Source organism: Aegilops tauschii, chromosome 3 (assembly GCF_002575655.3).
Source record: "Aegilops tauschii subsp. strangulata cultivar AL8/78 chromosome 3, Aet v6.0, whole genome shotgun sequence".
NCBI lineage: Eukaryota > Viridiplantae > Streptophyta > Magnoliopsida > Poales > Poaceae > Aegilops > Aegilops tauschii.
Genome location: NC_053037.3, coordinates 67,601,142 through 67,612,343, shown reverse-complemented (window position 1 = coordinate 67,612,343; position 11,202 = coordinate 67,601,142). Strand labels below are relative to the sequence as shown.

The 11,202-nt window shown below is 47.2% G+C and overlaps 1 protein-coding gene across 3 annotated transcripts; it reads left to right on the top strand.

Annotated features, from left to right (window-relative positions):
• Positions 1-5,945: 5,945 nt before the first annotated feature.
• LOC109740121 (zinc finger CCCH domain-containing protein 17) lies at positions 5,946-10,033 on the top strand. 3 transcript variants are annotated; one of them, XR_012204305.1, is made up of 8 exons: positions 5,946-6,478; positions 6,789-6,884; positions 7,527-7,616; positions 7,718-7,966; positions 8,050-8,229; positions 8,894-9,478; positions 9,559-9,659; positions 9,743-10,033. XR_012204305.1 is itself a non-coding variant. In XM_020299153.4 (7 exons), the coding sequence occupies exons 1-7, from the start codon at positions 6,077-6,079 to the stop codon at positions 9,906-9,908; spliced, it is 1,284 nt and encodes a 427-aa protein (XP_020154742.1). In that variant the 5' UTR covers positions 5,947-6,076; the 3' UTR covers positions 9,909-10,033. The 3 variants fall into 3 exon arrangements, 1 of the variants encoding a protein (XP_020154742.1); XR_006671763.2 differs by having other exon boundaries at positions 8,894-9,659; XM_020299153.4 differs by lacking the exon at positions 8,894-9,478 and having other exon boundaries at positions 5,947-6,478.
• Positions 10,034-11,202: the final 1,169 nt, after the last annotated feature.

Here is an 11,202-nt window from a genome sequence, read left to right as displayed (position 1 = left end):
AAATGAATAGAACATAAAAATAGCCACTGTTGAAAAAAAACAAAAGGGAACTCACTTGTAATTTACCGAACACACCAGGAGAGATCGTGTCCTTCCTGATCACCTTGGCAATTAGGTTACTGTCCCATGCATTCGATCGTATAGCACAGTTGCTTACTGGGATGTCATGAACGAGCGCGTCAAGGTACAATATCTGCCGCATAACCAAAAAAGAAAAACCAAATTTCAGTTATTATGAGGGGTATTTTTCAGAAACTATGACTGCACAAAAAGAAGAAAAACACATTGAAGTGTCCACTCACCATCAAGTGATACAAGCAGCAGCAAACAGTTTGCTTTGCCTGGTCCATGTTCCGGAAAGCTTCATTGATGTGTTCTGCTACAAAAAGGTAGATGTTCATGTTCTTGAGGTTTCCATGATCTAGCACGAGTCCGTAGCACTTTGGGCTCAGCCTCAGGGCCGTGGTTGGTGCTAGGAAAATGCTGAATGCAACCGCAAGCCAAGCCATAAAGAATGTGTCATCCGTTCTTCCCCCCATATCCTTAATCATCTTGGTCCATGTACTGATCTGGGGATGAGAACTTCCAGTTATGTTGAAAGTCTCTCTGAATCTCCTAGTTGTATCCTTGTCAACTTTATGGCTGACTTTTACACCCCTGTTAGGAAGATCAAATACCCCTTGAACACTGTCAGCATTGACACGGATACTTCCCCTGCCTGGGAACACCATTTCAGATGTCTCTGGCTGGTAGGACTGCACCAGGAATTTACTGAAGTCCCCTGGAAGTGTATCTGATAAGTTCAAGAGGCCCCCAAACAACCTTGAAACTAGCTCTGACTTCTGTAGCGGGGATAACGAGTTGTTGAACTTCGCAAACCGCCCTGGTGATTCCCTTAACCTGCCAGCTTGTGATGGTCGCTCCACATCTTCCCGGGCGGCCACCTCAACTCCTTCAACGCTGGCCTGATGATGAAAAAAATTAAAAAATTAAACACAGGACAGAAAACTGAACTGTGAAAAAACTAGCAATGTTCATGTGGATCATTATTGCAAAAACTATATAAACATAAAATGGATCATGCCAACTGATATGGTGTTTTTGTGCAACTAAGAAAGCTCGTCATGGCAACTGAAGACTACCAGTTTGCAAACAGCAAGAAAACTAGGAAAACGTACTAGACCTGACAACTACAGAAAGTTCTAGGGGATGTGCAACGATAAAGCATGATGTTGGAAAGAAGATAAGAGCAACTAAAAAAAGGTTTGCAAGAAACAGTTCAATAGCTCATAAACATACGCAAAAAAACCACATACCTCAGCATCTGCTGCGGAAGATGAGGCAGCTCCTCCACCAACTGCTGCCTACACAAAAATGGTGACAAATGATGTCAACTACAAAGATGTCAACTTCTGTGAAAACTATATGTACATCAAGATGACCAGTGATGTCAACTACAAGATGGTAATTGAGCAACTAGAACAAAAATAGTTGTGCCAACAGCATCATAAATTCATCAGCCCCTAAAAACCCGAGAAACATTGATATTCAAGGATTTACTTACCCTAGTAGATGATTCAGCTCGCCCTGCTGCTGCTGCACGTTTAGTCCGCTTTACAACCCGAAACCGATCAACATCCTAAGAAAATAGAAAAAACATGGATGTGGGAAAAAATTATTATATGACCCAAAATAAGGTGAACGTCTAATCAGCATGCCCTTACCTCAACTTCCTCTCCCTGCTCAACACTACGTTTTGGGCGTGGCTGGCGATTAGCAGCACGCTTTGTCCTCCGTCGAAGGGACTGACTTCCAGAACCCTAATTAAGCAACCAAAAAACATGAAAAAAGGACATAAGCATACATGGATAAGTTGAAAACAACTCAAATATGCAGGAAAAAATGAGAAAAATACATCTCCTTGATTGCCATCAGCTTCTCCTCCTATTATAACCATTTTTAGCCTGTGGGGAAAATACAAGAAAAGAAACATAGTTAGAAGATGCGCAAAATGAAGTACAGAACCAACTAGTACATGGATGCAGCCAACTAATCAGGCAACTTGTGCAACTGAACAACGCGTAGACAGACAACCTAGCACAAAACAGCAGGCAAACTAAGCAGGGCAACTAGTGTCCATTGTAAAACACATGGACAGCCAACTAGTATAGTGATGCAGCCAAATCAGTAGGCAACTTGTGCAACTGAACAGCGTGTAGACAACCAACTAGTACAAGCAGTTAGGAACAGTAAACCAACTAACCAAGACAACTAGTGCAACTGCAGAGCATATGGACAACCAACTAATATATGGATGCAGCCAACTGGGGAGAACTTTGTGCAACTACAAACATATACAACAAGTTCAATCAGCCATTGCATTGCACACAGCATGCGCACATCTAAAAAACAGCAACATGAACTCAACATAAAACTTGAAGGAGGACTAGGAGAAATCATATAAATCAACTAAAGTTTAACTGTGGCAAAGTAATAACTAGGCAGAAAATAGTGAACTAAAGGCAACAAGCTCATTATGATAACTTGTGCAACTGGGACAAAACAGAGCTTGTGCAACAACAATAAACAATATTGGAAAATTGGCAGGCATTGTAACTAATTTGCACAAATAATGGACCCTAGTTGCACACAGCAGGGGAAACACACATGAACTAGCACAAACTGGTGCAACTGCAGAACATAGGGACAGCCAACTACTATATGAATGAAGCCAACTGGATAGAATTTTGTGCAACTAATAGAAAATCCTCTCTACCTAAATCTTTGTACAACAACTTCAAATCAGCCAATACATTGCGCGAAGCATTACGCACATCTAACAATATATGTACAACAACTTCAAAAGCAGCCAACTGGGTTCATCAACTTGTGCAACCGGACTAAAAATGAATACCAACTAGTTCAAACATATATCCAACTAAGAACGAACAACTTGTGCAACTGGAACACAAGTGTTTACCAACTACACATCAACTTCTGCAAACTCGAACACAACTAAGAGACAGCAAGTTCACAGAACCGCAAATGCATAGCCAACCAGTTCATAAACTTCCCGCAGCGGCCATGAACAACGAATCAAGGACAAATCGCGGGACAAAAACCACCACCACCACTACCGCACAAAAACGAAGCAAAACACAGCAAGGCCCCCCCCTCTATGCAGCCCGCTACATCCGCCACCCATCGACCTAGACACCACCTCGCCACCGGCGATGAGACAAAGAGAGGGAGGATAGCAGAGGGCAGTCGCGGACGTCTGCCTCGAGCGCAAATCCAACAACTGAAGGAAATATGCCCTAGAGGCAATAATAAAGTTGTTATTTATATTTCCTTATATCATGATAAATGTTTATTATTCATGCTAGAATTGTATTAGCCAGAAACTTAGTACATGTGTGAATACATAGACAAACAGAATGTCACTAGTATGCCTCTACATGACTAGCTCGTTGAATCAAAGATGGTTAAGCTTCCTGGCCATATACATGAGTTGTCATTTGATTAACGGGATCACATCATTAGAGAATGATGTGATTGACTTGACCCATTCCGTTAGCTTAGCATTCGATCGTTTAGTATATTGCTATTGCTTTCTTCATGACTTATACATGTTCCTATGACTATGAGATTATGCAACTCCCGAATACCGGAGGAACACTTTGTGTGCTACCAAACGTCACAACGTAACTGGGTGATTATAAAGGTGCTCTATAGGTGTCTCCAATGGTACTTGTTGAGTTGGCATAGATCAAGATTAGGATTTGTCACTCCGATTATTGGAGAGGTATCTCCGGGCCCTCTCGGTAATGCACATCACTATAAGCCTAGCAAGCAATGCAACTAATGAGTTAGTTGCGGGATGATGTATGACGGAACGAGTAAAGAGACTTGCCGGTAACGAGATTAAGCTAGGTATTGAGATACCGACGATCGAATCTCGGGCAAGTAACATACCGATGACAAAGGGAACAACGTATGTTGTTATGCGGTTTGACCGATAAAGATCTTCGTAGAATATGTGGGAGCCAATATGAGCATCCAGGTTCCGCTATTGGTTATTGACCGGAGACGTGTCTCGGTCATGTCTACATAGTTCTCGAACCCGTAGGGTCCGCACGCTTAACGTTCTGTGACGATTTGTATTATGAGTTATGTGATTTGATGTACCGAAGGTAGTTCGGAGTCCCGGATGAGATCGGGGACATGACGAGGAGTCTCGAAACGGTCGAGACGTAAAGATCGATATATTGGACGACTATATTCGGACATCGGAAAGGTTCCGAGTGATTCGGGTATTTTTCGGAGTACCGAAGAGTTACGGGAATTCGTATTGGGCCTTAATGGGCCATACGGGAAAGGAGAGAAAGGCCTCAAAGGGTGGGCGCACCCCTCCCCATGGACTGGTCCGAATTGGACTAGGGAGGGGGGGCCTTCCTTCCTTCTCCTTTTCCCTTCCCTTTTTCCTATTCCATGTGGGAGGTGGAATCCTACTAGGACTAGGGAGTCCTAGTAGGACTCCACACTTGGGCGCGCCCTATGAGGGCCGGCCTCCTCCTCTCTCCATCCTTTATATACGTGGCTAGGGGGCACCGCATAGACACACAAGTTGATCTATTGATCTCTCCCAGCCGTGTGCGGTGCCCCCCTCCACCATATTCCACCTCGGTCATAGTGTAGCGGTGCTTAGGCGAAGCCCTGCGTCGGTAGCATCATCATCACCATCATCACGTCGTCGTGCTGACGAAACTCTCCCGTGAAGCTCTGCTGGATCGTGAGTTCGTGGGACGTCGCCGAGCTGAACGTGTGCTGAACTCGGAGGTGCCGTGTGTTCGGTACTTGGATCGGTCGGATCGTGAAGACATACGACTACATCAACCGCGTTGTCATAACGCTTCCGCTTTCGGTCTACGAGGGTACGTGGACACACTCTCCCCTCGCGTTGCTATGCATCACCATGATCCTGTGTGTGCGTAGGAATTTTTTTAAAATTACTACGTTCCCCAACAACAACCACCTGCACCAACAACAAACGCATCCCCCCACGAATCCCCACCATTTACTGTCCCTTGCTGCCGCACAGATCCAATGACATAAGAGTCGAACGGAAGCACACCCATCCCACCCGAAAAGCGTCTACACCAAAACGACCGTGCTGAGGAAGTTGATGCCACAGAAACTGCAGAAACCCTAGGAATCCCAGCCCGCCATTTCCGCCGCCGACGACCTCGAGACGACCTAGACCCCCGGCGATGAGACAGAGAAACGAGAGATGCACTGGGTACCTGCAACGCCGACGAGGGCCAGCAGCGAATCCCCCCGCGGTCCACCAGAGATTTGGAGAGCCGTGGCGCGATTTCGCCGTGGAGCGAGAGCGAGGGCGGAGGAGAGGAGTGGAGAATGGGGGAGGAACAGGAGAGAAAGGGGGAGAAAGGGCGAGAATGGCTCGCGTTTCGGAAACGGCCGCCCACGATCTACGCCACGCCCGCTTACATGTGGGTCCAAGCTCGTCCGGATGCAGACAAAACCGCCCACAATCGCGCGGTTGGACGAAACCGACCAGGCGACACCTGGCGCTCGCGCGAGGCCGATCGCAAGCGATCGTGCGGTCGCGGGCCGGCCGCCCGGTTCGTGCCGCCCGCCTAGGACTGTACCTGGGCCGCGAGGCTGGGCACCTGTGCCGACAAGGCACGACCCGTTTATTTTATTTTTAATTAAAAATGGCCCAAAATAGTCTATAAGGCCTAAAAAGCACCCTGCCACGCGGGCCAAATGTGCCGGTGGGCCGGCACGCTTACAGTGCCTTGCCTGGGCCTTGCAGAGAGTTATACGATCCATATACTAAGCGTGCTGTCGTGGGCCGTGTTGTGCCCTGTCTGCTCGCAACCGCCGCCTCATCGAAAAATAAAAAGTTCACAACCGCCTCGGAGAACATCTCGCTCCTTTCCGGCCAACAATACGCCGCGCAGACGCGGTCACAGCCTCCCCGCACCACCGCGATACCTAGCGCCGCCTCGCCCCCCGCCGTCGCCGCGCCTCCGCGAGACGGGACCCCGCCATGCCGATCTCATCCTCCCTCTCCGCGCGCCTCGGCCCTGGCCCCGCGCCCGCGCGCGCACGATGGAGTCCTTACGCCCGCCCCTCCGAACCCCGCAGGAGCGGCGCTGGAAGCGGCTGCGCCAAGGCCTCCCGCCCGCCCCTCCGCCTCGAACCCGCGACGGCGAGACTCCTCGGCCCCGCGCGGAGGGCCGAATCCCGCGGATCGAGCCGCGGCGCCGCGTTCGGCACCGCAGCCCCTACACCTGCACGACGGCGGCTTGGAGACCTGAAGAAGTCGGACCGGAAGACGGATCCCAAGCCGGCGGGTACGAATCCAGAGCCGATCCAGGAGCCGCGCGTCGAGGAGAGCCGTGGCTGCGGCGGTTTCGCTTTCCTCTGCGCCCTCGCTGGACACAAGGAGGTGCGTGACTATTTCCCTGCGACCCTGTCCCTCTTCGAAATCGATTATCGTAACGCGGCGCTGTTCTGATTGGATACTCAGATCCTTGTGCGTCAAATTAGCAAGCCCGTATTTACTTTGTAATTGCAAATAATTTGTAATTGCTTGGATAATTAGCAACCCCCGTTGTTACTTTGTAGTTGCAAATAATTTGTAATTACTTGGATAATTAGCAAGCCCGTTGTTACTTTTTATAACTGTTAAGAATCTACTTTGCTGCAAGTAATTGTGCAATGCTACGGGCTCTTACGGTTTTTATCGGATGCTGCAGGCTATTACTGGAATCTCTATGCCGATGGGGTCCGACAAGCTCTACTCTGGCAGTGCCGATGGCTCTGTTCGCGTATGGGACGGCAACTCTGGCAAGGTAGCTGGGCTATCCGCTCTCGGGATTCCTCTCAGACTCTTTATGCTCGGTTCACTTTTGGGGTCGTGTCTGCGTTGATTCCTGCATTGCCTCTGCTGGTTGATTTCTGCTGCCTGATCAATTGGGGAGTAACTCTGGTTGCTTGAGGTGGTCGATGTGCCGATGGGCTCAGATAGTGCATCGCTTATGATGGTTGATGTGTGCTGACTGCTTGATCAACTGGGGAGCTCCTCTCATTCCTCAGCGCGTCTGATGTACCCGTTGATTCAGATCAGGTTGTCATTTGGCACGCCTGGGGTCGACAACATGTCAGATTGATTTGCCTTGGAGGCCTTTCGCCTGTTTGTGATAATCAGTGTGCACCGGATCAGTCTCAGGAGGTGATCAGGCTGGTTGACTGACAGGCAAAGCTCTCTGGGGTTAAAGTTGTACTCTCATTGCCAGACGGCCATGTGTTTAATAGCAAGAAAGAAAAAGAGTAAAAAAAAAAAGAAATGAAAAAGAGAGATGAGCTTTAAGAAGAGAAGGTTCTTCAAGAACAAAGGAGAAACTTTAAGAAAAGATTGCTGTGTAGTAGAGAAAAAAAAAGAGAGTTTCTAATCTACTATGTTGCCCTTTCTATTCTTAATGTTTCTGCAATAGTGTGTTGATGTCATCAAGATGGGAGGGAAGATTGGCTGTATGATCACTCATGACAAGTGGGTATTTGTTGGAATCTCAAAATCCGTGGAGGTATTCTCAATTTTACTGGGAGTGCAAGTCAATCTTATGCTATATATTGAAGCGCTATTGGGTGTTGAACTATTGTTCTTCGTTGTTCCGATGGTTTCTAGGCATGGAACATACAGACAGGGATGAAGCTAAGTCTTCAGGGACCTTCTGGGCTTGTTTGTTCCATGACTATCAAGGATGAGATGCTGTTTGCTGGCATGGCGGACGGGCGCATCATGGCTTGGAAATTTCCTGCTAAGGAGATCAACTCGGAACTGGTGGCAATCCTTGCTGGCCATGACCGTCATGTGATTTCACTTGCTGTCTCAGCAACAAGGCTTTACTCTGGCTCACTTGACAAGACAATCAGAGTACGAAAATGCTGCAGACCTGCTGATTTCTGTTGGCTACTGAACATTATGTTTGTGTCTGATATATTCTTGGTATTTATCAGGTATGGGACCTTAAAAATCTTCAGTGTGTCCAAACACTCTCTGAGCATAAAGCTGCTGTTACTTCTGTGCTTTGTTGGGATCAGAAGTTACTATCTTGCTCTCTGGACAAGACCGTAAAGGTCTGGGCTGCTTCAGAATCTGGAAGCCTTCAACTCATGCATACCCATTCCGAGGAGCATGTAAGTTCTGCAGACTTAATTTACATGGATATTTCCATCAGCGTTATTTTCTGAAAACTTCATTGAAAATTCCAACATGAAAGCTTATATTAGCTGCAACTTTGTGTTTTTATCAGTGGTAGTATGATATTGTCCTTAACTAGTCTGATTGAACAGTGTAAACTGTATGTGTTGAATATTTATGGCTTATGTATTTCTTCAGGTGCAGTAACAGAAATGATATTAAGGTTAATTTTAGTGGTAGGTTAGGTAAATATTTCGTGGTGAATGAGTAGGCTAATCTTTAGCCAGAGAATATGCACGATTATGTGTAAAATAATTTACTGAATTGCACTTGCTACATATAACTATGTTGTCGTACTTTTGTTTTTCTTTATTTCATTTATAATTTTTTTGCTTGATATGTGCTAGTAGATTGAGCAGCTTCTATCTGTTCTCACTGATCCCACAATTCAACCTAGTCACAATTACTTGTCTAAAATCAAGTGGAGGATCTTTGCAGCTACTTGATATGTGTTACTGGATTAAGCAGCTTCTATCTGTTCTCAAGTGATCCCACAATTCCAGTAGTCGCAGTAACTTGTCTCAAATCAAATGTTAGATTTTTCTCATAGTTATTATTGCTGGATCAATCTTCTGATGTTATTGCTGTCGGTGCATGAAGGTCTCCATTTCTGGAAGTTGTGACTCCATCTGCATTCGGTCAAGCATTATAGTTTGCACAGTATGCCTTTGTTACATGTCTGGCACGTAGTAGGTGTTCTTCCTAGTATGCTGGGAATTTATCTTGTGCTATCGAGCAGCAGATAAAGGGTTTGAGCCTAATAGAAGTTCTCTTTCTTGGGAATGGCTGCCATCAGCCCATCAGTCTGCTGAGCTCATCTGTTTCCCTGACTGAAGAGTTAGTATGGGAGTATGAAATAGATATGTAAGTATCAGCAACGTCATCAGTCTGCTGAGCTCATCTGTTTCCCTGACTGAAGAGTTAGTATGGGAGGATCAAATAAAAGTGTACCGGCAACGTCAGAATTGTTAGGAACCTTCATACAGCAGGAACTAGATGCAATACCAGAGCAATTTGTTCTACGAAAGTCTGAATGTCCCGATGTCCGGTTATTGGCTTTCTCAAGTATTTCTCTTCCTGGAAGCATGTTTGTCCGTGTACGTTTGTAAGCTCTGTTATGATGTAGTGCATGATGCTAGTGTCCTTGATAAACTTTCTGCTTTGTTATGGTCCTTGGGGGCAATGGTTTGTTCCTGAACTTCCTTTCCAACAGTTAATCAGTTGCTTTCTAGTGTTGCTAAACCTGCATCCACCCTCCTTTGCAGGGGCTACGCACCCTCTTTGGCATGCATCGTCCGGGAAAGACGCCGGTTCTGCTCTGCTCCCTCCACAAGAGCAGCCGCGTCCGCCTGTTGGACCTGCCATCGTGAGTGCCATTCAGAACACGCTGTCAGTTGTCTCTGCTTCCTCCTCACCAGTAACCTGCAATTACTTGTTCCCGTCTTTCAGGTTCGAGGAGATGGGCACGCTCTCCTCCAAAACAGAAGTGAAGACCATCGAACTCGCCCAAGGAGGGCCATCGAGGCTTCTCTTCACTGGAGATGGCGCGGGCGAGCTCAAGGTGTGGATGTGGGCGCCCCAGGGCGAGGAGTCCCCGACACCAGCGCTGCCATAAACGTCAGCTAGACATGCATAGGCATAGTCGATCATGCTCATGCATGCGCTGAGCTCCACCGCTGTGCTATGTAGAAATGTAAATTATTATGCCATTCAAGTAAAATAACAGCTCGTCATTTCCCATGCACGGTCTGGAAAGCCTGACGAGCAGTAATCCATCGATCCATTTCCCAACGCAGCGCCATAAACTACTCCCGCCCCCCCGCTTGAGTTGCGTGCCATCCATGACGTCAACCTATATATGGCAATGGTGTGGCGTCCAAACAAGCGATTGCTCCATTTACGTGCCCGAACACAACGGTATGGCAAGCATCTACACTAGCTTTACAAAGAGGCCTGAAGCATCGCTGCCTAACAATTCTAGTTCGTGCGATCCAATGATAGGCTCTGGCACGGGCTTGCGTATGTGCGATGGTCACCGATGCTAATCCAGTCTCTTATGGCCAACCGCCTTTCGTACGCTCAGGTCAGCAGTGCTGTTTTACCTTTGCTAGTTGGCCTCCTGAATCTACGCACACAACGTGGTTTAGTCAGCGGCCCGGTGCATGCATCTGGCAAGTGCTTGCGAAAACAAGCAAAAGTTCTGGCCGAACCGCTCTCTACTTATAGCGGCCGGCCAGTAGCTGGAGTTCCAGAGAACCTGAGCATGCACGCACCTTGCCGATGCCGCGGTGCTCCACTGTTGACAAATTGGCGTGGCTGTCCGCGCGTAGTGGTGGTAGTAAACTCATTCGCACCGATGGTAACGTGTGGCTAATTCCCGGCCGACAGGGTTACATCTCTGTCGACTCAACTTAGCGCGGCGTCAAGCTGAAGCTGCAGTCTCAAGTTGTGTGCGATTTTAGCAGCAACCTATCCTTTTTTTTTCTTCTTCTCTATTTCTTGTTTGAGTTGGAGGAGCCTTTCTTGTTATCGGCGTCAAATGATAGTTAATCGTGTATTGGCCATTTGGCCTTGTATTTTAAGGAGATGCCAGTGCAGTTTTAGGAAACACGTCTCAATCTGTGCTAAATCTCGAAGCAAAAGACAGTTGGAGCTTTTCTTTTTCAGTACAAACGAAACGTCCATTGCAAATGACGGTGCCCGGCCTTTTCAAGCAAACGAACGTGGCGTGAGTTGTCGCCTTGCATGTCCTTTCCATCACACGCCCACTTTTTTTTTTCATGAAACTTTCGATCCGTTCGTCATGCCATGGCGGTATGAAGAACACAAAAATAACAAAAGAAATTACATTTATGTTCATAGACCACCTAGCGACGTCCACAATCACTGGAGCGAGTTGAAGGCGCATC